The sequence below is a fragment of the Podarcis muralis genome, chromosome 11 (assembly GCF_964188315.1).
Source record: "Podarcis muralis chromosome 11, rPodMur119.hap1.1, whole genome shotgun sequence".
In the NCBI taxonomy this organism is placed as follows: domain Eukaryota; kingdom Metazoa; phylum Chordata; class Lepidosauria; order Squamata; family Lacertidae; genus Podarcis; species Podarcis muralis.
In genome coordinates this window covers 6708936-6736223 of record NC_135665.1, presented here as the reverse complement: position 1 = coordinate 6736223, position 27288 = coordinate 6708936, and the positions used below count along the sequence as shown (strand labels likewise).

Here is a 27288-nt window from a genome sequence, read left to right as displayed (position 1 = left end):
GAGGAAATTCTGAACTGTGGGTCAGAAGAACAAAACTTGAAATTTGGACTGCCTTGACCAGTTTTCTACTGCAAATGCACATATTCACTGAAGTGCAAAAGTCTGGAGGGACAATGCCCAGCTGAGCTTTCACTGATCAGATATGTTTACTGATATGGGGACAGGCCACAAGCACAGAAAGTTGTGAGATTTGAAGTTTTGAAGCTACAGTTTGCAGCTTAGATTTTCATTTATTGCTGCCTCCTCATTTTAGTCCTAAAGTGATGCTCCCTTCAAGTAATGAACTATGAACTGTTGTGCCTTTTTATAAATTAACAAAGCCAGAGTTCATTCAGAGTCCCTTGGTTAAAAGATATAACATTTCTGTTTGCCTCCCTGCTCTTGCTTTGACCAAAATGTTTACGTTGTAACATCAGAACTTGGATACTAAGCCACATACTATAATGTACAGTCATTTCCCACGCTTGGTTCAATAAATCCAGTGGCTCCCAGACTTTCTCCCTCATGGACCACTTGACATCTGCTGAGGGCCTTGGCAGACCACTTGATGACTTGTCCACCCGCTGTAGCAATTGCGCTAAGATGCTGTATGATTTCAATTGTGTTTTTATTGCTTCTTTTATTTGTTTTTCTTTATTCCCTCCATCTTGCTGTTTTTTTGTGCTCCTACTCCCCTCTGCTCCTTTCCAGTTGATTCCCCCCTCCTCCTTTCACTTCTACGCCATCCTGCTCACCTTGTGGCTGGGCTGCCAAGTTCCTTGAGCAAAGGAGCAACAACCACATCCACAGTTTGCAGTGGCAGCTCCTGCCGTTCTTCACAGACATGCTGTGGGCCACCTGAGTGAAACTTGTGGATCACAGTTTGGGAATCATTGGCATAGTTAAAGGGGAAAGGTTGCTTTTCCACTAACCATGTCCTTGAGCAGGGCTGGCGTTGGGTATACAGCATCTTTAGGCACCTGCCTGGGCTTTCACCCAGTCTCTGGAACCTCCTGATCCTGTTGTGCATCTCATAACTCTTGCTGCCTAGGCGCCTAAGCCAGCTGTCCGCACCCCAAGTTAGCCCTCACCTCCTTCCCTCTATTTATGCTAACTATTTACCTGCCAACCTGCTGTTTTTAGGTGGAAGCAAATATTTTTTTTTCCTGGTTAAACCAAACACACCCTTTACATCATTGCACGTCATTCCATCCCACCCTAATGTTCTAAAATTTCTACCCCTGAAGTTTAATCTTTGCAGAGCATTTTTTCGGTATTGAAATACCACAATCAATCTGTACCCCAATACTTGGGTCTGCCACCAGTTAACATTCTAAGCTTCTTCAAATCCTGATCACATTAATCAAATGGGCAGCCATTTATTGACTTTAGCAAGGATTTGGGGTTAATGAAAATATATTGCGGTTTTACTCTGTTTTGAAGTCAGGTTTGGTGAGGCTGGTTAAGATTTATTCTGTTATTAAAAGGGTTATGACACAGATTCTCTCCCTCCCTCCTTTTTCATCTTGGTTAATTCATTTTAAAATAGAATTCAGTATTGTATTTAATTTCACAGACATTTTGTAATTGCAATTCTGCAGATATTCTGTTTAAATCTCTTCTTTCCCCCCATATTCTGGAAGTGTAATTATAACCATTGTTTTTACTAATAATAAATGGAGGAAAAATATACTAAACATATAACATAAGCCTTCTATATTGTATATTTAATAGCATAAGATGCCTCATACTTTTATGGCATCAAAAAAGTAATAGCTGGTGTTGCTGATCTTGGTGTCAACACAGGGTTATTCTTTTTATAGCACTTCCAATTTGTGAAATTGCACAAATGAACCTCTTTAGAGCATTTGAGATACAATTTCATTAGTAGTTTTATCATCTACTTCCTTAAGCTGTTTCATATTGGAGTTGTGGAATCAATATAGTTATGATACCCATATGCATCCTTATTTTTTAAAATATATAAACATTCTGGACAAGTTTATGAAACGGTGGTGGTTTAATGATCATTGAACTGATAATAATAATAATAATAATAATAATAATAATAATAATAATAATAATAATAATAATATATTATTATTTATACCCTGCCCATCTGGCTGGGCTTCCCCAGCCACTCTGGGCGGCTTCCAAAAGAATATTAAAATACTATAATACATCAAACATTAAAAGCTTCCCGAAACAGGGCTGCCTTCAGATGTCTTCTAAAAGCCTGGTAGTTGTTGTTCTCTTTGACATCTGGTGCGAGGGTGTTCCACAGGGAAGGCGCCACTACCGAGAAGGCCCTCTGCCTGGTTCCCTGTAACTTGGCTTCTCGCAGTGAGGTAACCGCCAGAAGGCCCTCGGTGCTGGACCTCAGTGTCCGGGCAGAACGATAGGGGTGGAGACGCTCCTTCAGATATTCTGGACCGAGGCCATTTAGGGCTTTAAAGGTCAGCACCAACACTTTGAATTGTGCTCGGAAATGTACTGCGAGCCAATGTAGGTCTTTCAAGACCGGTGTTATGTGGTCTCTGCGGCCGCTCCCAGTCACCATTCTAGCTGCCGCGTTCTGGATTAGTTGTAGTTTCCGGGTCACCTTCAAAGGTAGCCCCACATAGAGCGCATTGCAGTAATCCAAGCGGGAGATAACCAGAGCATGCACCACTCTGGCAAGACAGTCCGCGGGCAGGTAGGGTCTCAGCCGTCATACCAGATGGAGCTGGTAAACAGCTGCCCTGGACACAGATTTGACCTGTGCCTCCATGGACAGCTGTGAGTCCAAAATGACTCCCAGGCTGCGCACCTGGTCCTTCAGGGGCACAGTTACCCCATTCAGGACCAGGGAATCCTCCACACCTGCCCGCCTCCTGTCCCCCCAAAACAGTACTTCTGTCTTGTCAGGATTCAACCTCAATCTGTTAGCTACCATCCAACCATGATATTAGAAAACCATGTTACTTTTCTCTATCGTGTCTTTTCTAGCCTTAAGAAGCTGGAAATACTTGGATGCCATGCTCTTACTGACAAATGCTTGAGATCCGTGGCTGTGAAGTGTCCAGATCTAGAGGTGCTGAACGTTGGCAGAATTCACAAGATTACTGAGGAGTGCTTGTCGAAAGTCATAAGCTCTATGAAAAAGCTAACTAGTGTTAACCTTACGGGGCTCAATATGGTAAGCAGGTAGTCACCCCCCCCCTTGTTCCCCTGTCTTCATTTGTGTGGAATAAATTGTTATGTATGTGCTGAGTGTGGGCAAAAGAAAGACATGAATCACGGGTGTTCATGAATTCAAGGCTCACCTGTACAGGTTACAAGTTCTTACTGGAAATCTGAAATCCCACTTAGCCCTTTTAAAAAAGTTCTAGTTTTCAGTGTTGTGAAGTTATGGTGATAGCAAGGTGGGCGGAGACTTCTAAACCAGAGGGTGAGTTAAAAAAAACAAATGGGCCACAAATGGGATATAACAGTTTTCATTGGAATTATGCTTGTGACTATATTCAGCAGTGACTGAAATTTGCTTGTGGAAAACTGTGAATGGTTTAAATCAAAGTTTGCCACCACAAGTTGAGTTAATTCCAGCACAACGCTGATTTATTATTAAATACAGCATATTGTCCAACTGTGATATAGCATCAACCATGTTCATGCGCATGGAGTGCAAATTAGGCTAATTGCATTTAACTTGCCTGCTGACGGATGAAGTATTTCAGCATGAGGACTCCGTCTGTTGAAGAAACTACAGAGGGAAGATAGATGTGGTGGTTTATTATAATTATTACTATAATGCAAAAGTCATGTTGATATATATATATTTCATGTTCTGTGATTATGTCAGAACTGCGGAGGAGAAAAACAGCAGTGAGCTATATAAAAGTTTATTGCCATATGACTGTGCATTCTCAGTATTTGTTTTCTTAACAGCTGCTATTTTGCCATCTTATGCGAGTACGTTTTTTGAGTAGGTGGTTTTTATTTCACAGCAGAACAAATCTTGCAGCGACTCAGGAAAAGTGCCTCTTGTTTTGCGTAGGACTGCTGTGGTTGATAAGACTGTCACAACTAGCGTAGCCAACTGGCCAGCCTGCTGGCCTGTGACTATTACATATCTATTGATGCATTCCTTCCTTTTCAATTGGTTGAAACTGCAATAGAGAGGCCTGCATGATAGTGGCAATAAGATTGTAGAGCTGCACTAGATGAAGAGTGCTACCCAAATTGTTGTGTTTCTTTTTTCTCTCTCCTGTTGGGCTACAGGTGAGGGATTGTGTTGTACATTTAATTGTGAAGAAATGTCCTAAACTGGAAAGTTTGGTTCTCAATTCATGCTCCCAAGTAACTGATATAAGCCTTTTAGAAATCAGCATTGGCTTACCAGCAATCAGGTATGTTTGAAGACTAGCTATTGTAAATGCATTTGTTATTCAATGGTGCGAGCAATCTTTCCACTCTGGACTTAGAGGTCTTACAGGCCACCAGCACACCAGACTTAATCATCTAATGAAGAACCCTTTTATAATACTTTGGGGCTCCAGACCTCTCCTGCAAAGTCCTGCCCTGGCCGCATCATTATTGTTCTCAGGTGTTTTAAATCACACTGTCATTTTTTTAACCCTTTGGGTGATGTGGTGTTCCTGCTTACAGGAGCATGGCATGATTCAGTGTTTGTGGTGGATGCCATGTACGCGCAAAACACAATCGTAAAATAAAAATATTCATTTTACAGAGAAGCATGCAATTCTGTAGTAGCCAAACAAAACACTGCACATTTGGTACCTCATTACATGACACTTGGAAATGCATGGCAATATAAAATTATTAATGATTTTAAAAAGTAGTTCAGAGCATCTTAGATTCTAAATGCTAGCTTTTGAAAAGGAAATCTCATTATAGTGTTCAAGTTGGAGTGCTACTTGAGAGTGAAATTTGCACTGCAGTTAGGGTTCCCAGCATTATTTAATGTCCCATGATACAGCTTTAAACATATAGTTCAGGTGGGGCCTAACAAGGGAAATTTACCTGAGAAATTGGGATGGAGCATATGATAACAAAACCCATTCTCAGTGGGGGCATTACAGTGGTACCTCGCAAGACGAATGCCTCGCAAGACAAAAAACTCGCTAGACGAAAGGTTTTTCCGTTTTCGATTTGCCTCGCAAGACGAATTTCCCCTATGGGCTTGCTTCGCAAGACGAAAACGTCTCGCGACTTTGTTTTCTTTGTCTAAAAACAAAGACATGTTTTGTTTATAAAGTTAATTTATTTTCCCTTCAATTTTTGAACTGCTCTTTACAGTATGTGTGACTTTAAAGAGCAGTTAATAAACTGTTGTTGTACCAAATTTGGCTTTGTTTGGACTTTTTTTGACCATAGGAACGCATTAATTGATTTTCAATGCATTCCTATGGGATTTCGTGCTTCGCAAGACGAAAAATTCGCTAGACGACAAAAATTGCGGAACGAATTAATTTCGTCTTGCGGGGCACCACTGTACACCATTCCTCAACTGACTTTGGAGAAAGGTGATTCCCCAATAATGGCAGTCTTTGGAAAGCCCAAAGACAGTGATTGGTGTGTGTAGAATGACTTTTTAAGGAACCATTTATCTTGCTTCTAAAACAGAGTTAGTCAGTTATTTGAGTAGCATGGAATTTTGTCAGCATTATTACCACTTAATCCCTGAAAGATTGGCTTTTTCCTGGCTGACGACCAGTTGTATTCTTAGATTGCCTTTGATTTCATGAGTTCATGGTGATAAGTTTGAAGGGTAGATAAAACTGGCTTGTACTCATAGTTCATTGTTTTATTTTATACAGTGTTCTTATTTGATAACACATTCAATATATTTATTTGGACTGAAGACACACCATCATAAGTATTTTATGCATCATCTCCTAATTGGTTAATTAGTTGTCCAACAAACCATGTGGCAGAGATAAAGTAGAAAGATTTTCTAAAAGTGTTTTATTACAGCTTTATGATTTTACCTTGTGATATGAAATTGTTTAAATTAATACTGCAGACAAGAGAATTAAAAGCCAGGTTTGGATATTTGCTTGTTCAATGACCACAAATGAAACCAATGTACTTTAATTTAACTTTCTCTTTTTTCCCATTTCCTTTTTGCAAGTAATGAGAGTTTCGTACTATAAAAATAATTTTCAGTGTTACAAGTGGTGACACAGGAAACATGAACTTGTGAATCTCCTCTTTGGTGAAATGTGTGAGATCTGTGCAAATTCCTGCTTCCCATCTTACGTGGGAAGTGTTAAAAGGGGAAGCTCAAGTTATTCCTCTGTAACCACTTATAAATATTGTCAGGAACTGCCCTGACACAATGTCATGACACAATCGGTAAGGTGCACCCATCCTTATGTGCGTACTTGCTAGTTTAGTCTGCTCCAAGGTTGGATCATAAACACCATCCATGTACTAAATGGAGCTGCCATAACTACTTTAAACACTTACCTCTGATCTACATAATCAGCTGATTGCTATATATGGATGCTGGGGTTTTTTCTTTCTTTCTTTTTAAATTGCTGCAGGTACCTGGATGTTAGTGGCTGTAAAGAGGTCACTGACATTGGAGTTCAAGCTTTGGCGGGGAGATGCCGGAAGCTTTCTTTCCTTGATTTAAGTTCCACTGCAACCAGCAAAAGAGGGTAGGGTGTTTGAGGACATTTTGCAAGTGACGTGTTCAAGGAAACATGCAATAAAAATGTAATCTGACCTTCAAACAGTAGCAGCCAGTAATGGTACGGTGGAGCTGCCCTCCTGACACCTATGTTTCTGCAGCCTGCCTGGGGAATGAGGCAGGGCGGGACAGTTCAGCTCCAGATTTGTGGTTTGAACTGATTTATTTTCAGGCAAAATTTGGAGTTTCACTATCTCCCTTTCAGGCTACGTACCTTGTGCTACTGACACATCATATGGCTGTTGTAGAGCATAAAGACTATTTCTGATTAGTTTATTATCTACCTTTAAAAAGGAGAGTGGTTTTTGTTGTTGCTAAAGTTACCTGGTGTGCATCAGTGGCTACTAAGCTCCAGTTGTTACCAGTAGGTGCAATTTGTAATCTCCCTTTTCATCATGACTGGATTTTCACCCCCAGAAGCTGAGGATCTGCTAATTAAGATCCAGAGTGGAGAGTAGACAAAATAACCTAAGAGCTTTTCCCCGAACCCTTCAATTTCCCATTCTGATTTGCAGAGCATTAAGACTGTTTCCTAGGTAGCTATGGCAACAGCTATATAATTGTAAGTGCGTTATGTTCTTTAGATGCATTCTAGCACTGCTGGACTATCCGGGCTGCATCTGATTGGTCTGCTCTGTTTAACTTTTTGGTTCCATTATTTTCAGAAATGTTTCCAGCTGCTTCTCATGTAGCTATTTTTCTTCTATGAACTAAGTGGATTTAAATGTCACAGCACTGGAACATGTCCTCCTTGTAGTTATTCAGGCTGCAGCACATTCAGCTAAATTGCTGTAATAATATTAATGGACTTTCTTGATTGCATTGCCCTCCACTCCCACTGGCTGCAAGCAGATCAGTATCTTGTTAGCAACAGGCTCTGAAATACTTGAATAATATTATTTTTATTAATTTATTAAATCTCATCTGTAAATCTCAGGATACAAAACCACACAAAATGCATAATAAAAAAAGAACAAAAATAAACCAATAACCCTCTCGCCCCCACCCAAGCTGCATCCTTGTTAAGTATATTGAAGCTGATGGTTAATGAATGTTTTGGACATTTAATCCAGAGACTGCCAACCTGGCAGTCCTGGGTGCCATGACACCCATGAAAACCTTCATTGGGGCCTCTAGGCTAGGCTCTCAGACTCTAAACTGGCCCTCCTGGAAAGAAAGCTATGAGGTGAAATGTGCAGGTGCCCTTCTAAACAATTTCTAAGCAAGTTAGGTAAAATGAGCTGGTCTGGCTGTTCCTGTCTGTCAGTGTTTTTAAGCAAATGAGTGGAGTCAGAGCTAAGTGAGTTGTTTGGATACCAAACAGTAGAAATCCCTGGGGTCATAAGAGCTTCTATTTTCTGCTCCCCATTAGTATGCTTCCCCTGCTTCCATCTTATTTTTTTAGCAGAGCTTGGAATCTCCATGATTTCCCTTCCCTTTTTCCTGGCAACCATGATGTACTTTTCCTGTGGTGGTTTTGACTGAGATCAGGTACTCCTTGGAAGTTTTTGGGTTTTTTTGCAAATACTAGTACACAGTCAGTAAGTATGGGTGGGTGTTAAAAGAGGACTTTCCCCAAATGGCAAGTGCAAAATGTGAAAACTTTGCAACAAGACTCAGGGATATCTCCTACTTTACATGAAATGATGTCCCTGCACGCCTCAAGAAGTCACTGTAAGTTACGGTACAATAGTATGCATTGTCTACTTCAGAAATAAATCTCCTTAGGTTTAATGGGGAATAGTCCCTGGAAACTGGGCACAAGAGGGCAGCTGAGCTTTTGGTTTAGGATTGGCATTAGGGAAAGCAGAGCACTTGTGACTTTAACAGCTCTATGTCTACAATCAGCACCAGCAGGATATAACTGACTTCCCATGATAAGCATGAGGTTCTTGAGGTAGTAGAAGCAGCAATGACTATGCTCTCTAATTCTGTGTTATACCATGCCCCCATGCCAACTATTTTGTGACTGGCACCCACAACACTCTCCCAGAATTCAAAATGTACCAACTGGTCCGTAAAGGTTGGTAACCCTGGTGTAGAAGCTAACCTCTTGTATGTAACCTTCAGAAATGAACGACAAAATAAATACTTTATGGAACAAAGTTAAGAAAACGTGAAATGTGGCTTCTCCTACAGCAAAGCCTTTCATTGCTAATTTAAGGAGTGCAAATGCATTACATCCTGTAGAATACATATACCCCAAAAATGTCTGAATCATCTTGCAAATAAGTAGCTGGTCTTGAAAGCATGAAATAGCTTTTCACCCAGTGCTGTGTCCATCAGGAATTGGTGACCTTTGATGGTTTAGAATGTGCTGTGTGCTTAATCCGAGAAGTGACTTCCTAGAGCAAAATTGCTTTTCAAATCTTATTTCAAAAGCAGAACTTAACTTGTAGCTTGTGTCTTGTTTATGGGCTTCAGGGTTTGCCTGTTGGCTAGTTTCTGCTTCAGGACTTTGGAATGTGTGAAGCTGAGTTTCTGCAAGAATATCTCCCTGGATGCAGTTGTGAAATTATGCAAAAATTGCAAAAGGTGAGTGTGACTTCCTCTAATAAAATCCAGGTATTGATGATTTCATTGACTTAATAGTAAAGGGATCAACAATAGGACCCTGCTGGAACTAAATTACGAGGAAAGGTTTCAGTATTTGGAGGGTAGGATGGAGTATCCTGGAGGAGGGCATGGCTTGAATGGAGCAGAAAACCATTGCACTGTTTTATTATAGGTTCCATTTGTTTGCCATAATGGCTAAATGGAGCCTCCATGTGCAGAGGCAGAATGAATACCAGTTGATGTGGGGCAGCAGTAGTGCTATCAGATTCATGCCCCATTGGTCGCCAGAAATTGCTTTCAGAAACAGAATGCTAGATTTGATGATCTTTTGATCCATCTTTAGCTGTCATTTTCAATGACAGTATGAACAGGTGGTGGAGATGTAATCCACCCCTAGGGCTTTGTGCCCCTTGATGTTCATGTAAGCAGGAACTCCATACAATTGGACTTCCCAGGCTGTGTATGGCCATATGTAGGGGCCCATTTCATGCATTCAAAGGAATGTGAAGTTGCTGAGGGAGAGGCAAGGATCCAAAACAATGTTCAGTTTATTCAAACCTGCATTAGGAAGAATTCATGTGTGTGCGCAGATTTTAATGCCCTGTAGTTAAGATTAAAGGCAGTGAGTGTGGTGTCATATTGCATTCCAGAGCAATTTGCATTCCAGACCTTTATTGTTTGTTTTATTTTGTAGTGTGAGTAACCTTAGTCTCCTTTGAGGTAAATGAATGGTGAAACCTCCATTAAACATTTCCTCGTTTAACAAATTCTTTAGAGATACCGTAATGCTATCCTGCCTTTTTATTTTTCACTTGATGCTGCTGTTTGGTTATTTGCTGGCTGGCTGGGATAAGGACAATGTAGGTGGTTTTGATATTATTCAGTCGTAGAAATACCTCTTACTTTTTGCAGTGCTTCAAGTAAGTTTTTATTACCAGCGGAAGAAGAGCTGTTAGTACGGGAGGAGACCTGGCAACAAGAATCAAGAATGACAATCAAATTTTAGTTTTCTTGTGGATAGAGTTTGACATCTCTCAAGGTGATAGCTTGAGAATTCCAAAAAGTGCTGGCAGTCTTCAAGCAGGAATAGTTCAGGCTCCCGTCACTGGATTTGCAAGGAGTTAGCACATTTGTTTCTCCAGAGATAGTGGGCTCACTCTGTGAAGTAGGAAGCACCTTTTAAACATTTATGTTCTTAGGGAAGAAAGAGAGCTTGCCTCCTCCCCTCTGCTTCCCTTTAGTTTTCTCTTTCCAAATTCATAACTGCCAAACTGGCTTCAAACTGTGTCTCTGCTGTCTCTCCCAGCTCTTGTCAGTTATTACCCAGTGAAGGCAGAATCCTAGTCCATCAGGAGAATATGCCTAGCTGTTAAGAACATAGAACGTTGCCTTATATCAAATCAGATCGTGCTCTCTAGATGTTTTGGGTACAACCTCCATCAGCTCCAGCCAGGGTAGCCAGTGATCAGGGCATAGCTGTCAACCGTCCCTTATTTGGCGGGAAACTCCCTTATCCCAGCACCATGTTCCACTGCTGTCCCTTATTGATGATGTCCCTTAAATTTCCCAAGTTTCATGCTCGCCCGTCTCGGGAGGGAAGCAGTGGCTCGGGGTCCTCCCTTTTCCCCCTCAGGGGCGTGTCATGAGGAGACAGGTGGTGGCGGGTGGGCAGGCAGCCCCTCTCTTGCGAGACTTCCGCTGCACTGCCAGGGGAAGCCGGAGGCGGCAGCGGCGGCTGAGGAGGCGGCCTGAGGGAGGAGGAAGAGGAGGGGATGGGGAGGGACGCAGAAGGGCGGTGCTTCAGCGGCCGCCGTGGCACCGCAACTGCCTCATGCCGGGCTTGCGGGCGAGAGTCTCTCTCCCTCGCCCCCCCCCTTGGGCGGGGAGGGGCCTATGGAACTCCTCACGCCAGGACGACGGCAGCCCCGACGTGCTGCTTAGCATACCCTCCAACCAGTGCAACATCTTAGTGTAGTGATTTCCCCCTCTGCATCCCTTTCATAACTCTATTTTTATAAACCATTTGTCCATCCATAGTTCAAATTTTTACTACAAGTTTTCTGTCAATCCTACCAATATGTGTAACTCTTTACAATAGCTTTTCAACTAAATTATAAACTTTCCCCATTCTTTATTAAAGAGGTCCTCTTCCTGGTTTCTAATTCTGCCTGTAAGCTTTGCCATCTCGACGTCGTTCATCAGTTTTGTCTGCCACTCTTCTTTGGTTGGAGTTGTAGACCTTTAGGATCATCTAGTCCAACCCCCTGCTAAACACAGTCAGTCGCAGCAAAAGCAGCATGGCTCCATCAGTGCCGGATTTCTGTATAAACTAAGCAAAATCCCTTATTTTCGAGGCTGCTGGTCCCTTATTTTCAAATCTGTAAGTTGACAGCTGTGGATCAGGGATGATGGGAGTTGTAGTACAAAGCATCTAGAGGGCATCAGGTTGGAGAAAGGACATGTACACTGACCGGCCGCAGTTTTTCATGGTTCTTTTTCAGCTATACCTAGAGATGCTGAGGATTGAACCTGGACCTTTGGCATGAAAAGCCTGTGGTCTACTCATTCTGTCACCACCCCAACTAAAATAACCCCAATAACAGATGATAAAACTCTATAAACTCCCAGAAAGTCAACAGCTACTTGGTAGAGGCTTCAGTGGCGCACGTAACGCACGTTCATCCTACTATCTGCAGAGCATCTTACAGGAAAGGCCCTCTGGCATTTTTTTAAAGGAAGCAACATATTTTCAGGAACTTATTCTGTGGCTGCCAGATGACTAGTAAAATAAATTAATGAACTATCTACAAATGTTGTTTTTTCCCCCCAGATTGAAGATACTTCATTTATATGGTTGCCACTTTGTGCCTGATCTGGACTCCATTAAAAGAATCAATAAAAACGTTGAAGTGCTGCATGACCTGACAGCTACTAAATTGTCATCTGAATGAGGAACTTCACAAAAAACAATTTTGATTCAGCAAAGAGATATTATATTAGTTTTTCCTGCTCAGAGTTTTATTAAGAAGACGTACAAATTTATACTTGGGCAAGGTATAGAATCTACCTCTACTTAGCTTTAATCCAGATACTATCTCTGCTGCTACTGTACCTTCAATATCTGTGAAATAAGAGAGGAGAAACGTGTCTACTTTGCACAAGGCTTTTGCAAGTGATAGCGTTTAACATAATTTGAAAAAGTACAATAAACAATAAGCATAAATTGTGGTTAAAGTGTTTGACTTAATTCATATTTTATTATTTATTTAAAAGTATGTGTAGAAGAAGTATGAGGAATGGAAAAGCTATCTAGACACATATGAGCCTGCCACATACTAGAGGTCCTACTTTCTTCCAAACCGACATTTGACTACAACAAAGGAAAAGGCTTTCTCTGTTGATGCACTCAGATTTATAATATAATATAATATAATATAATATAATATAATATAATATAATATAATATAATATAATATAATATATAATATTATATAATAATAGAATAATATAATATAATATAATATAATATAATATAATATAATATAATATAATAATAATATAATAATATAATATAATATAATATAATATAATAATATAATATAATTATATTATATAATTATATTAATTTTAATATTTACACACACATCCTCCGGCTTACCCTGGTTAATTTTTCAATAAATACCGGTAAATAAATAATGATTTTTATGCTAGCTGCATTTCTTTCTGTGCAAATAAAAGTGTGATAGAACTATTTTAAATACCGTAATTTTTGCCCCATAGGACGCACCGGCCCATAGGACGCACCTAGTTTTTTGGGGGGGAAATAAAGAAAAAAAAATTATTTCCCCCCCAGGTGCAGGGCTGGAGCGGGGGAAGCCCGAGCTTCCCCCGACCCCAGCCCCCAGAACAGGCTGCTATCCGCTAGCCGTGGGAGAGCTGCGCGACTTCGCGCGGCTCTCCCACGGCTGGCAGAGCGCTGCGCAAAGCCCGAAGCCTGGGGCGTGCTGAGCTCAGCGCGCCCCAAGCTTCTGGGTGCCGGCAAGCTCTCCGCTAGCCGTGGGAGAGCTGCGTCTCCCGCGGATAGCTTCCTGAAGCCTGGAGAGCGAGAGGGGTCGGTGCGCACTGACCCCCCTCACTCTCCAGGCTTCAGTGAAAGCCTGAATTCGCCCCATAGGACGTGCACACATTTCCCCTTCATTTTTGGAGGGGAAAAAGTGCTTCCTATAGGGCGAAAAATACGGTACATACATAAATAAATAAATACATAAACAGGACAATCCAGTTACATAGGTAAAACTCAGCTAGGGAGCTGAAGTGGACCTACTATTTTGTATGTGCTTAAAATGTGTGCAGGAAAACATGGTGAATATAGCCAAACACACATATTTTTGAATTGTGAATCACAAGTAGTGGACCACATTTAAATCCTGATGATTTCAATGAGTGATGCAAGAGAGGATAAAATAAGAACTTTATATGTTAAGAGTTATTTATTTATTTATTTATTGACTTTTTCTGGATTGGGCTTACTGATCATAATTTCCAGCCTCACAAAACTGGTGCTAGAATCATCCTGTTCTAATGTTGAGCACTGGGGTGCCTAAATATAGTAAATATGGAGTAAAAATGGCAATGAGTCCACAGGAAGTGCGCTAATGGTTACATGTCTTATTTGCCATCACAAAATTGGTGCCATGATTGCCTACATGAAATACTCTTGAGAGATTTCTGAAAGCTCCATTATACTTTTAGGCAGTGCTTCTTTTCTTTAAAAAATGTTTAGGGGTACTCTCATTTTGACTCAAGGAAATCACCATTTTATAGTTCAAATTGGGAAAAATAAATACAGTAAATGGACAAAAGTACAAAGATTCACAAAATGTTTAGGGGTATAAAGGTAAAGGTACCCCTGCCCGTACGGGCCAGTCTTGACAGACTGTGGGGTTGTGCGCCCATCTCACTCAAGAGGCCGGGGGCCAGCGCTGTCCAGAGACACTTCCGGGTCACGTGGCCAGCGTGACAAAGCTGCATCTGGCGAGCCAGTGCAGCACACGGAAACGCCGTTTACCTTCCCGCCAGTAAGCGGTCCCTATTTATCTACTTGCACCCAGGGGTGCTTTCGAACTGCTAGGTTGGCAGGCGCTGGGACCGAGCAGCGGGAGCGCACCCCGCCTGCGGGGATTCGAACCGCCGACCTTTCGATCGGCAAGCCCTAGGCGCTGAGGCTTTTACCCACAGCGCCACCCGCGTCCCTTGTTTAGGGGTATGCGTCCCCCCAGAAAAAAGCACTACTTTTAGGTTCTAAAGCTAGTTGAGTTTTGAAACTAGAATTTTATTTTACAGTGAAATAGGATAGAAAAACGTCTTACCTCAATGAATGGTTGCTTTGATATCAATGTTATAAGTAATTAAGCTGCTCTTTTCCCCTTATGGGGTACCCAAGAGCCCATATAGAGTCCTTTTGTAGGTTCTCTATCGGTAGGAGAAAATAACAGAGACCAACCAGAGAATATTGAGAAGCAAAGCAGCTAGTAAGTCAGATCTTTATTAACTGTTGCAGCAGGGTGCTCCCCCACACGCAGGAGAGAGGAGGACCCAGAACAAAGGTGTGCCTGCCCTTATTTAGACATTTTAAATTGCCCACCCTGGAGTCCAAGACCACCCCCCGAAACATCATACATACATCACAGAAGGGGTGTAGCCCAAGACCACCCCCCAGATACACCATATCTACATCACAGAAAAGGCAGTCTACAACAGAAATCTGAGTGCATTGTTTTTACCCTGTCTGACAGATTACCTGTTAATGGTCACTTGACTGGATTACCTGGGAAGCCTGGCTATCCTTTTGTAATGACAATACTTACGGTAATTTCTGAGCCAGGTCACAGGCTCACCCTATTCACACCTTAAGGCAGGATTTGTGAGGACAGAGACAATGGGGAGGTTTCTGCATTTCCTTCGACCTTGTAGAGAAATATTTGAGGTGACCGATAGAGTCAAAATGGATTTAGGACTTTTCCTGTGGGTTTCAGACATGTGGTTTATATATGTGTTTGCTTGGTACATTTATGAACATTCATTATATATTTATAAGACATAAAAAATCTTATAACATCTACCTAGCAGAATTACTCAGTCATTGAATTCAAAGAGGGCACTATGTAGACTAGAGACCAAATCTGACACATTTTTAACATTTAATTTAAATTGGGGTTGCATTCAAACTGCTATCTCTTGTCCTCCCCCCTCCCCACAAATGTATAAGACATAAAGCTTTGTTTTCTCTTTTTGTGCTGAGAGCTGCGTCTCCCAACGCCCACTCTTACTGCTCATAAAAATAAATCATCTTTTGTTGGGTGGTTTTTCTGCCAGTTGCTTGAATAGGCTGGGTGGTGCCAAGCCTTCATAGGTGGAAATTGGCAGCCTGAATAAATACAACCAGTGCCATCCATTTTATAGGTTACATCCCTGTGACAGTGCTCAATGACGTCATATTTGATCTTAAGAAGAGAGCCAAGGGAAAGGGCCTGAATGGTTGGGACAGAATGTATTCATCCCTTGTTCGTAACCCTCTTTCAGCCCATTCCTGAAACTTGGTCGCAGTGTGCCAAAAGATGTGTCACCAGGGGCGTCTTACCCATAGAGGCTACTGGCGCGGGGCACCAGGGCGCCAAGTTCTGGAGGGTGCCAGGGAAGAGGTAGAGGCTGGCTGCACCTCCGGGCATCAGGTCGCCACCCTTGCCCACCTCCACCATGCCGCGCTGAAGCAGCGCCATGCCCAGAGCCTCTCTGCCTTGGCCACCGTGGCACAAAGCGGCCAGCTGAGCCGGAAGGTGCCGCGTCCAGCCTCCGCCTCTTCCCTGCCAGAGGAGCCGCCCTCCAGCTGCTGCCCACTCTTCCAGCCCCGCCAGCAGTGCCGTCCTCCCTAAAAAATTCTGGAAAATGGGGGGCGGGCACCGGAGGGAGCTTTGCACAAGGGCGCCAGATATGCTTAAGACTGCCCTGTATGTCACCACACCACCTCACATTTTGCACATGCAGTATGTTGGTCTGGGTGGTTGGGGGACTGTTCAACTAGCTATTGAACACACCTCCCCATGTCTCTCTCAAGTTCCATTTTTGAATCCAAGACTCACTCTTAGAGGGCATGCACAGCTGCCCTCACCAGCCCATCTAGTGTTGATGTAAGTCTGCGGGTTTAAGACCTTTATTTTGCCTGTTCCTTGAAGCAAAAAAATCACAATTGTTCTATAGGTGAATAGAAACCAAAATCACAGGGAGCAGCAGCATTATGTGAAGATAATAGTCAATTATGAATCTATTTTGATTAAGGACTCATATTCCAGAAAATACATTGGCACACTTTCTGTTTCGACAGACAGCTAGTCTGTTTTTGTCCTTGTAATATATGTAGGCAATACAATCTAAGTGATATCTGTTAACTGTAGTTAGAGCAAAGAAACCTGTTCAGCAAGTGAGCCCTTTCTTAGCGAATCCCAACCTCGCAAAACCAGTGTTGCAACTCTATGCCACTTCCTTTCTCTGGTTCTCAGGTAATCTATTTTGAGAACACTGTTCTGCAAGCAGAAAGGTCAGTGTGTTTAATGTTTAGAAGCCACACACTTGTAAAGTCTAGACTTGTTAGTCTTCGAAAGGACCCCTTATAATAAGGAAAAGAGATTGTGCTCCTTTCAGTTTTTCCCTTATATTCAGCAATAATCCATACAAGATCAGAGTTTAGTGGCACAACACATGGAAAGGTCTACTAGGTCCTTTGACCAAGTTTTTGACCAATGCAATTAAAAGATTTTAAGACTACAGGAAAGAGCACAGGGAAATACCGTATTTTTTGCACCATAACACTCACTTTTTTCCTCCTAGAAAGTAAGGGGAAATGTCTGTGCGTGTTATGGAGCGAATGCCTGCGGGTGGCGGGGGGGATCTGCTGTAGTCGTGAGCAGAGGATCCATGGTTCCCCTTCCTTCCCTCCTCCGTGGTTACAAAGCATGGATCCACATGGATCCTCAGGATTTTTGCATTGGACTACTTCAAACTCACTGTCAGATCACATGTCTGTGGCCACAGCATGAACCACAAAAATCATATATCCACTATTTCGTTTAGAATATTTTTTTTCTTGTTTTCCTCCTCTAAAAACTACGTGCGTGTTATGATCTGGTGCGTGTTATAGAGCGAAAAATACGGTATATATGAGAACTTACAAACTGTGGCTAGTTAGACCAATGGTCAGCCACAGAATTAAAAGGCAGCTCCTCTTTGCTTGTAGCCTTCCATGTGTTTTTGGTCCCCAGGATGCACACATCCATTTTAAAACACATGACTTCCCCCAAAGACTCCTGGGAACTGTAGTTTGTTAAGGGTGCTGGGAATTGTAGCTCTGGAGGGGGTAAACTACAGTGTCCTGGATTCTTTGGGGAAGTCATGTGCTTTAAATGTATGGTGTACGCAGAAACTCCCAGCAGCAGAACCCAGTCAGGAATTATGGGAGTTGTAGTCCAGTAGCAGCAGCACGACCACAGGTCCTTTTTTTTTTATAAGAAGGTAATTCTATTTCACATAAACCTATTTAGATAGACTCTCCACATACATATCTATAAGGAAACTGTCTCTTAACAAATACAAAATGCTGAAATGCAAGTGAGATAAGGGAGGAAAAAGAATGTCTCCATGGAAAAGATGCCTCATGGTGAAAATTCCATGTAATTTTAACACACTCCCAGTATGTTTAATGGGACTTAGTTCCGAGTAAGTGATTTTAAGTAGAAGAAGCCTGAGTAGGCTGCAGTCCTATGTATTTGGGTATGAGCAAGCCACACTTGCAATATAATCCTAAATGTCTTTACTCAGAAGTAAGTTCAACTTGCTTAGGATTGCTGCAAACAAAAACATGTCTGCTGCCTTAGATGAGCAACTGAAATAACTTACAGCACATCCCTATGGGAGTTTATTTGGAAGCGAGTCTCATATGCAGTTGGACTTACTCCTGGGTAAGTGAGCGCAGAACGGCAGCCTCAGGGATGCAAGAGAAATAACGCCCATTGTGTCTTTGCGCCATTGAAGGGGTTTTCCACGGGTGGCTTTATAGGAAGCAGGGAACAGGGAAGTGATTTTTGTCCAAGATAAAGAGATTCTCAAAGCAACCATCTCTATATAGGCAGAAAAACCTCCCTGGGCAAGAAAATTTTCGGATAGAATCCTTATAAATTAAGCTGGAGTGTTAGAAGACCATTGCTCAGTGATAAAGCTCAAGGTCCCATGTTTAACTCCTGGTACTTTCAGCTAAGAACATGGGTAGGCAAACTAAGGCCCCGGGGGCTAGATCCGGCCCAATCACCTAAATCTGGCCCACGAACGGTCCAGGAATCAGCGTGTTTTTACATGAGTAGAATGTGTGTTTTTATTTAAAATGCATCTCTGGGTGATTTGTGGGGCCTGCCTGGTGTTTTTACATGAGTAGAATGTGTGCTTTTATTTAAAATGCATTTGTGGGGCATAGGAATTCGTTCATTTTTCCCTCCAAAATATAGTCCGGCCCCCCACAAGGTCTTAGGGACAGTGGACCGGCCCCCTGCTGCAAAAGTTTGGCCAAGACGAACGAGGTAGCCGGTGCTTTAAGAGACCAACCGTGGTTGTGCTCTTAGGCGGGCTACTTCTTATATTCCCTACGGACTACATCTATGGCCATTGGCTGGGGGCCGCAGGCTGCTTAATCCGGATTAAGCGGTTTCAGCAAACCCTGAAACCCACGCCTTGGCGTCTAGTCCCCGCCGTGTGCTCTGCACCCTTGGCCAGTCCTAAAATCGAGAGGAAAGGAAAAAGAGAGAGTCGGAGGCGTGCGCTCCGACGGAATAGCCTCGGGCGCGCCGCTCCCTCCTCCTGGCCCCGCGCTGCTCTTGGGAGGCGTCGACGGCGCGGCCGCCTCTCCACGGCCAAACGCGGCGCTCCAGGTGGGCGCCGGGCGGGACGGGGCGGGCGCGGCGAAATGGCGCTGGGCTCTCGGAAGAAACTTTCTTGGCCGAGGGGGTGGAGCGCCGAAGGGGCGGCGCCGAAGGGAAGCGGCCCCCGCGGCGCCTGGGCGCGGGCAGGGTGGCTGGGCTGGGTGGCGGGTGCTGCTGGTCCCGCTTGCGATCGCCCTTCCGAGCCGGATCCAGCCTCCGGGTGCCCGATGGGCTCCCCCGGGGGAGAGCAGGGGCCCCTGGACGACGTGTCCTGGCTGCGCTCGCTCTTCGTGGCCTGCGACGTGAACGGCTCGGGCCGGATCGAGCGCGACGACTTCGGCGCGCTGTGCGCCGAGCTGCGGGTCCGGCCGGCCGAGGCCGAGGCCGTCTTCCAGCGCCTCGACACCGACCGCGACGGCGCCATCACCTTCGCCGAGTTCGCCCGCGGCTTCCGCGGCTTCCGGGGCGCCACGCAGCGCTGGAGGCAGAGGCAGCGGCAGCGGCGGCGGGACAGCGCGGAGGAGCCGTCCGAGGACGGGGCGGACGAGCCGGGGCTGGCAGATGCCCGCGACGTCTTGAGCCAGGCGGTGGCGGCGGCGATGGAGCCCAGCCAGGCTTGGCGGGACTTCGAGCAGCGGCTCGGCGACGAGGCCGGCTTCATCCCCAGGTAACCCCCGCCGTCGTCCCCTGCCGGACTGGGGGGCGTGCGAGGAGAAAACCGCGGGGAGGAATTCGGGCAGGCAGACAGGCAGGTGCAACCCGCCTCGGCGCCCGAAATGCCAGAACATCTGGGGTGTGCAGGGTGTTATGAATGGTAAAAGGGCTTCTGAGCATGGGCCGAGTAGCGTTGCCGGCCTTTCCCTCTCTGGCAGCGACTCTCTACAAAGTAGACAACGGTAGGAATTCCTATGCACCTTTCCGCCTGGAAAACTTGCCCACCTTTCAAGAATGATGGAGTGATGGGGAGCCTGTGGTCCTCCAGAAGCTGTTGGACTCCCGACGCCTCTCAGCCCCCCGTCAGCAGGGCTAGTGCTCAGGGATACAGAGGGCTGTAGCCCAACAACATCTGGAGGGCTGTAGATTCCCCCATCCTAAAGTGTGCACAGGGACATCCTGCTTGGAACAAGGCAGCATCCCTCAAGGCAGTTTACCTTTTGTCATTGATCAGCTTGTGAGGTACCATATTTTTCCATGTATAACACGCCCCTGTGTATAAGACGCCCCCGTGTATAAGACACCTCCTATTTTGGGGGACTCAAAATTAAGAAAATGGGGGGAGACTGCCCCCCCTTTAAACATTATTTTTAGTTAAAAAAACCTAGTCTTATACACAGAAAAGTTTGGTATTTCTTAGTTCTTTATTTGTGTGTCCTCCCCCACCTCACTTCCTCTGAAGAGCTCAAGGTAGCAGTCAGGGTCTCCCCCCCATTTTATCCTTACAGCAACTCAGTGGGGAGAAAGAGTGTGACTGACCCAAGTTAGTTATTCTAGTGGACCTTTCAACCTGGGATTCCTCATTTGGCACTAGCCACTGAACAACACTGTCTCTAAGATAAAGGGATAAAGAGACAAAGCTTGTAAGTCAAAGCATTTAGTTTCTAGGCATCCTCTTGCAATTTCAGAAATTAACTGGTGGCAATGGCACACTCCAGATGCATTTTCTGTCCACATAAACATTTTTATGTGTGTGTGTTTTTAAAAGAAAAGAAAACACACACACACAGCCTTTTCTCTGCCCCCCCCCCATTGTTTGAGATAAAACATTAGGCAGTGGCAATCCAGTCAGGCTGCAATAGGACTTTGGGATGGGAGAGGGGGGAACCAATAGTGCTAGAGGCCCTTAAGAGAATATTTTATGATGCAATCCATATCTTTGAAATATCCTGTGCTACAGGTCTGCAAGGTGCCACGTCGCTTCTGGACTCCTTTTTGTCCATTACTGCAGGCAGACGGTGCTACTCTGTTTGTGGGTTTCAGGTCTTTTCTCTTACTGCTTTAGAAACCCCAAAGCAAGCAGCAATAGTTATCTGAAGGCATCCCAGTTCTGTAAAAGTTTGCAGAACACATTGCGAAGAAGAAGAAAGTGTACCTTGCCACTCCCTCCCTATTTTTGGAGTGGGCAGTTGCTGCCCAGCTTACAAGGAAAATATTGAACACAAACAAATGACCAAATAAATCGTTATCTTTTATTGCATCTGTTCCTGTTTAGTGTTGGGGCTCTATTTACAGCTGGAATAGCAAGGGTAGTTGTGTGGCTATTTAAGGCAGGGCAGGAAGTTCACCCTTGGGCTGCTTTGGCTCTTGTGAAAATACTGCCCCTTCCCCATCTGTAGATGATCCATCTGCTATAGCAGGCCTGTCCAAATGGCAGCCCTCTGCACTGGGGTAGGAGCAGTTTTGGAACAGGCTCTTCTCATGCCACACTCCGTGTCTTTTTTTGAGACTGGATATGGCACTTCCTACGACTTCAAAGCAGAGGCTGAAAAGCAGTCAGAAAGAAAGGTCGAATTTGGTATAAAGAAGTGTTTGAAACTCCTATTGTTCTAGGTACATTTTGTGACAGAGAGTTTCATTAGCGTGAGAAGTTTATGAACTCTGTGCGCAGTACTGCACTGTCCCTCAGACCTTGTGGGGGGGGGGAGGACTATATTTTTTTGGGGGGGGGAATGAACGAATTCCTATGCCCCACAAATCACCCGGCGATGCATTTTAAATAAAAGCACACATTCGACTCATGTAGAAAACACCAGGCAGGCCCCACAAATCACCCAGGGATGCATTTTAAATAAAAGGGCACATTCTACTCATGTAAAAACACTCTCATTCCTGGACCATCTGCGGGCTAGATTGAGAAGGTGATTGGGCCGCATCCGGCCCCCAGGCCTTAGTTTGCCTAAGATTTCAGATCAAAACTGCAGAGTGGAAGGAAAGGAGGACTTTTTTCTGCCTCTCCACTTCCAGCTACTCTCTGAAGTCTGGAGAAGAGACCCTCTTAAGAATATTAGGGGGGTGGGCAGGGGAAGGACTGGACCATGTGAAAAATGAACACAATATTTTAGCTGTAGTTCATTCATTTTCAGCTTTGTATTCTTGCTATAAAAAAAGTGTGCCTAGATATTCCATTGTTGCGCCCATAACCTCGGTTTAAGGTGTCATTTAGCTCCTAGTTTTCATATCTCAAGTTTCTAACACTGGTATAAAGGCAAATTCATTCACTCTGCAGAGCAGTGAAATCAGAATTTTGTAACTGTTTTAATGCATGCATGTACAGGTTACCGGCCAGAAATAACTTCCGTATGTGAAGTGATCAAAGCACCCAAAGGTTCCTCCCTATCTCATGGATGGTTTAAATTGGAGGCAGTCAGGCTTCTGAATACCAGTTTCTAGAAGCCACAGGAGGGAAGTGTTCTTTTGTTCTTGGGTCCTACATCCGGTTTCCCGCAGACTTTTGGCTGGCTACTGTGAGAACAGGATGCAATCTACATGGGCCATTGGTGATCCAGCAGGGTCTTCTTAGGTTTGTGTTCTCTCCCCGTATGTATGACAACAACACAGGTTTCCATTCAGCTTGAATTGCAATTCAGTTTGGGGAAAGGGCATAGCTCCGTGGTAGAGCACCTGCTTTTCATGTAGAAGGTTGCAAGTTCAATCCCCGGCAGGGGCAGGTAAGGCTGGGAGAGACGCTGCCACTCTGTGTAAACAGTATTGAGATAAATGGACCAGTGGTCTGACTCACTATGAGGCAGCTTTTTATGCTCCTGTGGAATCCTGTGTATCCTATGTAAAGGTAAAGGTACCCCTGCCCGTACGGGCCAGTCGTGTCCGACTCTAGGGTTGTGCGCCCATCTCACTTAAGAGGTGCTGTCCGAAGACACTTCCGGGTCACGTGGCCAGTGTGACGAAGCTGCTCTGGCGAGCCTGCACCAGCGCAGCACACGGAAACACTGTTTACCTTCCCGCTATAAAGCGGTCCCTATTTATCTACTTGCACTTGGACGTGCTTTCGAACTGCTAGGTGGGCAGGAGCTGGGACCGAAAGACGGGAGCTCACCCTGCCACGGGGATTCGAACCGCCGATCAATCGGCAAGTCCTAGGCACTGAGGTTTTACCCACAGCGCCACCCGCATCCCATGTGTATCCTATGTACCTGGGACTATTAATGTAATCCTGTGCATGTCAACTCAAGTGAGTCCTGCAGAGTTCAGCAGAGCTTACTTCCAGGTAACTATGTACAGGATTGCATCCTCAGGCCCATTGAACTTGGTGGGCTCTCCTTCTGAGTAACAAACACGCATAGGAAGTGGACTATCTGGGCCTGCAACAGATATTGTCAAGAACGAGGATTTAGGCTTAGCATTCGTAATCCTGTGAGGTGATAAATTATCTTGTGACAAGCATATCGCATTCTGTGTTTGCCTTTATGGATGGGCCCTGTGTTTGCGCAGTAAGAAGGCTCTGTTTGTGATAGCTGATCTATGATAGCCATTTCACCCAACCATGCTGTGACGTGAAAGGTGCAGTGACCAAATAGTAACGGTGACACCCTGGGATGCCAGAGGAGGGAGTGGTCATGCTAAAGAAATGCCAATCTGTGCATTTCTGCATCGCAGGCTTCTTTCATCCGCAATAAGTAGTTACCATCATTTTGCTTACGATGTTAACAGTTGGGCTTGCTGTTCTGAGTAGATTATTTGCTGTGACTGGCGTAAGGTCTCTTCTGTCAGATTTCAAAGGCCATTTTGCTTCTGCTGTATTATTGAGCTTTGTATGACAGAGGACAGCAAAGATGGGCTTTCCTTCCAACTGTATATAATAATTTATACTGCACTTCCTTCCGTATCTCCCAAAAGCTTTCCCCCTTTTGGGCAGCAGGTAAAGCTGTTTGCCTGGGCTTCTGTAGGATACTATAGCTAGTATGGGGCTTCAGTTAAGGAGTCAGTGAGTGGCTCTAAGTGGTTTTATGGACTGTGGTTTTACCTGCTCTTTTAATAATATTGGAATTATTTATGTATTGATCATTGTACTGTACCCTGGAATCTTAGGCTAAAGGAGAGACTTAGAAGTGTTCTTAATAGATAACTAAAACACATTCAATTAAAGAATTTCAATTAGTCACATAGGAAGAGATGTTTAGGTTTCTATTAAGGCTCCATCTAGGCCATGGGCAGGTAACCTGTCAGATTGGATTCCAGTTCCCATCATGGCCGCTGGTTGGGGAGTTCAGCAGGATCAAGAGGGCCAAAGAAGAAGAAGAAGAAGAGTTTGGACTTGATATCCCGCCTTTCACTCCCCTTCAGGAGTCTCAAAGCAGCTAACATTTTCCTTTCCCTTCCTCCCCCACAACAAACACTCTGTGAGGTGAGTGGGGCTGAGAGAATTCAGAGAAGTGTGACTGGCCCAAGGTCACCCAACAGCTGCATGTGGAGGAGCGAGGAAGTGAACCCGGTTCCCCAGATTACGAGACTACCGCTCTTAACCACTACACCACACTGGCTCTAGGGTTAGCCAGTCCTGATGTGGTCCAACATCCTGCTTTGGGTAGTTGTTAGTCAGATGCCTCCTTTATTTAAGAGCCATAGCTCAGTGACAGAGCATACTATCTGCATGCAGAGGGTCCTGAGTTCAATCCCTGGCATCTCCAGGCATCAGAGGTCGGATTTATGTGCTTTTCCAGACAGCAGCAAGAAAAAACAGGCAGTAAAACTTAGCTTAAAAAATGGTAAGAGTTTCTAAATTATTTGTATAGAAACCACAAAGATGGCTTGCTAAAGCCATGTTATCTAAGCTTGGAAAACCCGGCTTAGACGGCCTTACTAGTTGGATTCACATGGTGGAAGAGACCAAGGTGAGAGGGTGTGACCTAGCTAAACCTGGCAGGACAGCTGACTCTATGGTTTTAACCCCTTCATGCATTAATTACACTTAAGCAGCTTGGTTATATGAGGCTGCAGTTGATTATGAAAAGGAACTGAGATGTCAGATTTTCAAGGAAAGGTAAAAATTATCATTGATTTTCTGGAACATACGAAAAGGGGATCATTGCATTGCTATTGTTCACTTTGACACTTGAGTCCTGTAACTTGATCCATGTATCGATTTCCATGGTGTTCTGTGTTCTGAGTGGGCTTAATAAGGCCCTGGCTCTTTCATACAGAATCACATTAGAACACCGTTTCCCCTAGTTCAAGATGCTCCTTTGGCATGAAGTGTGAGAGTGCAAATTATCTACCAGGAGGCTGTTGAAAGGGATGCAAAGAAAGTTATGCTTCCATCTAAAGAACACTAACCTTTAGTGGTGAATGTACAACAAGCAATGCTCAGTGCTAGAAATGCAGTGAAGGGGACTCAAGAGTACACTGGGAATGAATCCACATGATACAACAAGAATCTAATTAGGCTTAGTATGCATCTGCCATATAAATATTTAAAATAATCTGCTTACACTTGTCTGTCATTTCAAGTAGCTTTGCGACCATTGGTTAGGACACTGGAAGATTGGTTCAGATTTCATTCTTACTGACCAATCAGCTAGAACACTGTAGCTTGTCTTTTCCTTTATATTTCTGAATAAAAAGGCTAGAGGGTTCTAGGCACTGCTTCTAGTTAGATAAGCAATGAAGTGTTGCCATGGCCTCCTTGTAGCCTGTAATGATTCTAATATGAACTTGCAAGAGCTGCGTAATTTATATTTCTGTTTTATTGAATCAGAAACTCCTGTATTGAAAATATTAACTGAATATAGATTGCAGTTGCCCATTTGAGATATTGGGCTTATGTAGAATAATGCAGATGATCAGGAACTTTATCTATTCAGTATCTTACAAAATTGTTATAACATTATTTTTTAAAAAGATTGGAAATCCCTAAAGTCTTCACTTAAATATATATGTATTTTTTTTAAAAAAAATATATGGATTGTGTGGGTGTGTTATCTTTAAAACAACATAACCAGAAAGGTTTGCAGAATAGGTGCTTTTTAAACTTGGAAGGGAGTCCTTGGTTTGTCCTGTTTTCTGAAAGGCAAAGTTATTCTTCTTTTTGTAAGATGGTGGTTGCCAAACAAAGGCTGCTCAGGTATAGCAGACTGCTGAGTTGGTGGTGGAATGAGGCATGTGCAAAGAGAGTTTGTGTAAGCATCTGCCTCCCTTTCAGCAGCTAGTCCTTATCGCAATGCCATGGATACAATGTTTGCCATAGCACTTTGAATGCAGTCCAGCTGCTTAATAGGGTGATAGAGTGAATTGCCATAGCTTTTCATAGTGTGAGCGTGCAGATGCCTGGTTTGATTCTAAAGGTAAAGGTAAAGGGACTCCTGACCATTAGGTCCAGTCGTGACCGACTCTGGGGTTGCGGCGCTCATCTTGCTTTATTGGCCGAAGGAGCCAGCGTACAGCTTCCGGGTCATGTGGCCAGCATGACTAAGCCACTTCTGGTGAACCAGAGCAGCGCACGGAAATGCCATTTACCTTCCCGCCGGAGCGGTACCTATTTATCTACTTGCACTTTGACATGCTTTTGAACTGCTAGGTTGGCAGGAGCAGGGACTGAGCAACAGGAGCTCACCCCGTCGTGGGGATTCAAACCACTGACCTTCTGATTGGCAAGCCCTAGGCTCTGCGGATTGCACCACAGCGCCACCTGTTTGATTCTACTGAATGGCAATTCTCATGCATCACTTCAGACAGAACGATGGTCAAAATGGGATAGCTGAGGTGAATTGAGACACATGACAAAGTTAGGTACAGTGGTGCCTCGCAAGACGAAATTAATTCGTTCCGCAAGTCTCTTCGTCTTGCGGTTTTTTCGTCTTGCGATGCACGGTTTCCCATAGGAATGCATTGAAAATCAATTAATGCGTTCCTAGGGAAACCGACTTCAGACCAGGTCCAGGGACAGTCTGTCCCCGGACCTCTTCTGAAGGCTGGGGGGGGGGGGGACAAGGGCTTTTCTTCCCACCCCCAGCATTTTAAAAAACCCTGGGACAGCGGAGGACTTCTCCGCTGTCCGGGGCGATTTAAAAGCCCCTGGGAAGGCAGGCAGGGGGGACAAAGACTTTCGCCCCCTGCCCGCCTTCAGAAGGTGTTCCCGCCCCC

At 44.2% G+C, this 27288-nt stretch overlaps 2 protein-coding genes across 6 annotated transcripts in view; both read left to right on the top strand.

Moving 5' to 3' along the window:
- Positions 1-12460, top strand: part of LOC114606489 (uncharacterized) — a 43496-nt gene extending 31036 nt beyond the window's left edge. For all 3 annotated transcript variants that reach the window (XM_077936008.1, XM_028748820.2, XM_077936007.1), the window contains 5 exons: positions 2968-3157; positions 4240-4367; positions 6528-6644; positions 9101-9211; positions 12063-12460. In XM_077936008.1, coding sequence (XP_077792134.1) covers positions 2968-3157; positions 4240-4367; positions 6528-6644; positions 9101-9211; positions 12063-12183 — 667 coding nt within the window. In that variant the 3' untranslated portion in view covers positions 12184-12460. The remainder of the gene's footprint in view (positions 1-2967; positions 3158-4239; positions 4368-6527; positions 6645-9100; positions 9212-12062) is intronic.
- A 6763-nt stretch (positions 12461-19223) lies between these two features.
- Positions 19224-27288, top strand: part of RASEF (RAS and EF-hand domain containing) — a 39915-nt gene continuing 31850 nt past the window's right edge. For all 3 annotated transcript variants that reach the window (XM_028748786.2, XM_028748788.2, XM_028748785.2), the window contains exon 1: positions 19224-19861. In XM_028748786.2, coding sequence (XP_028604619.2) covers positions 19239-19861 — 623 coding nt within the window. In that variant the 5' untranslated portion in view covers positions 19224-19238. The remainder of the gene's footprint in view (positions 19862-27288) is intronic.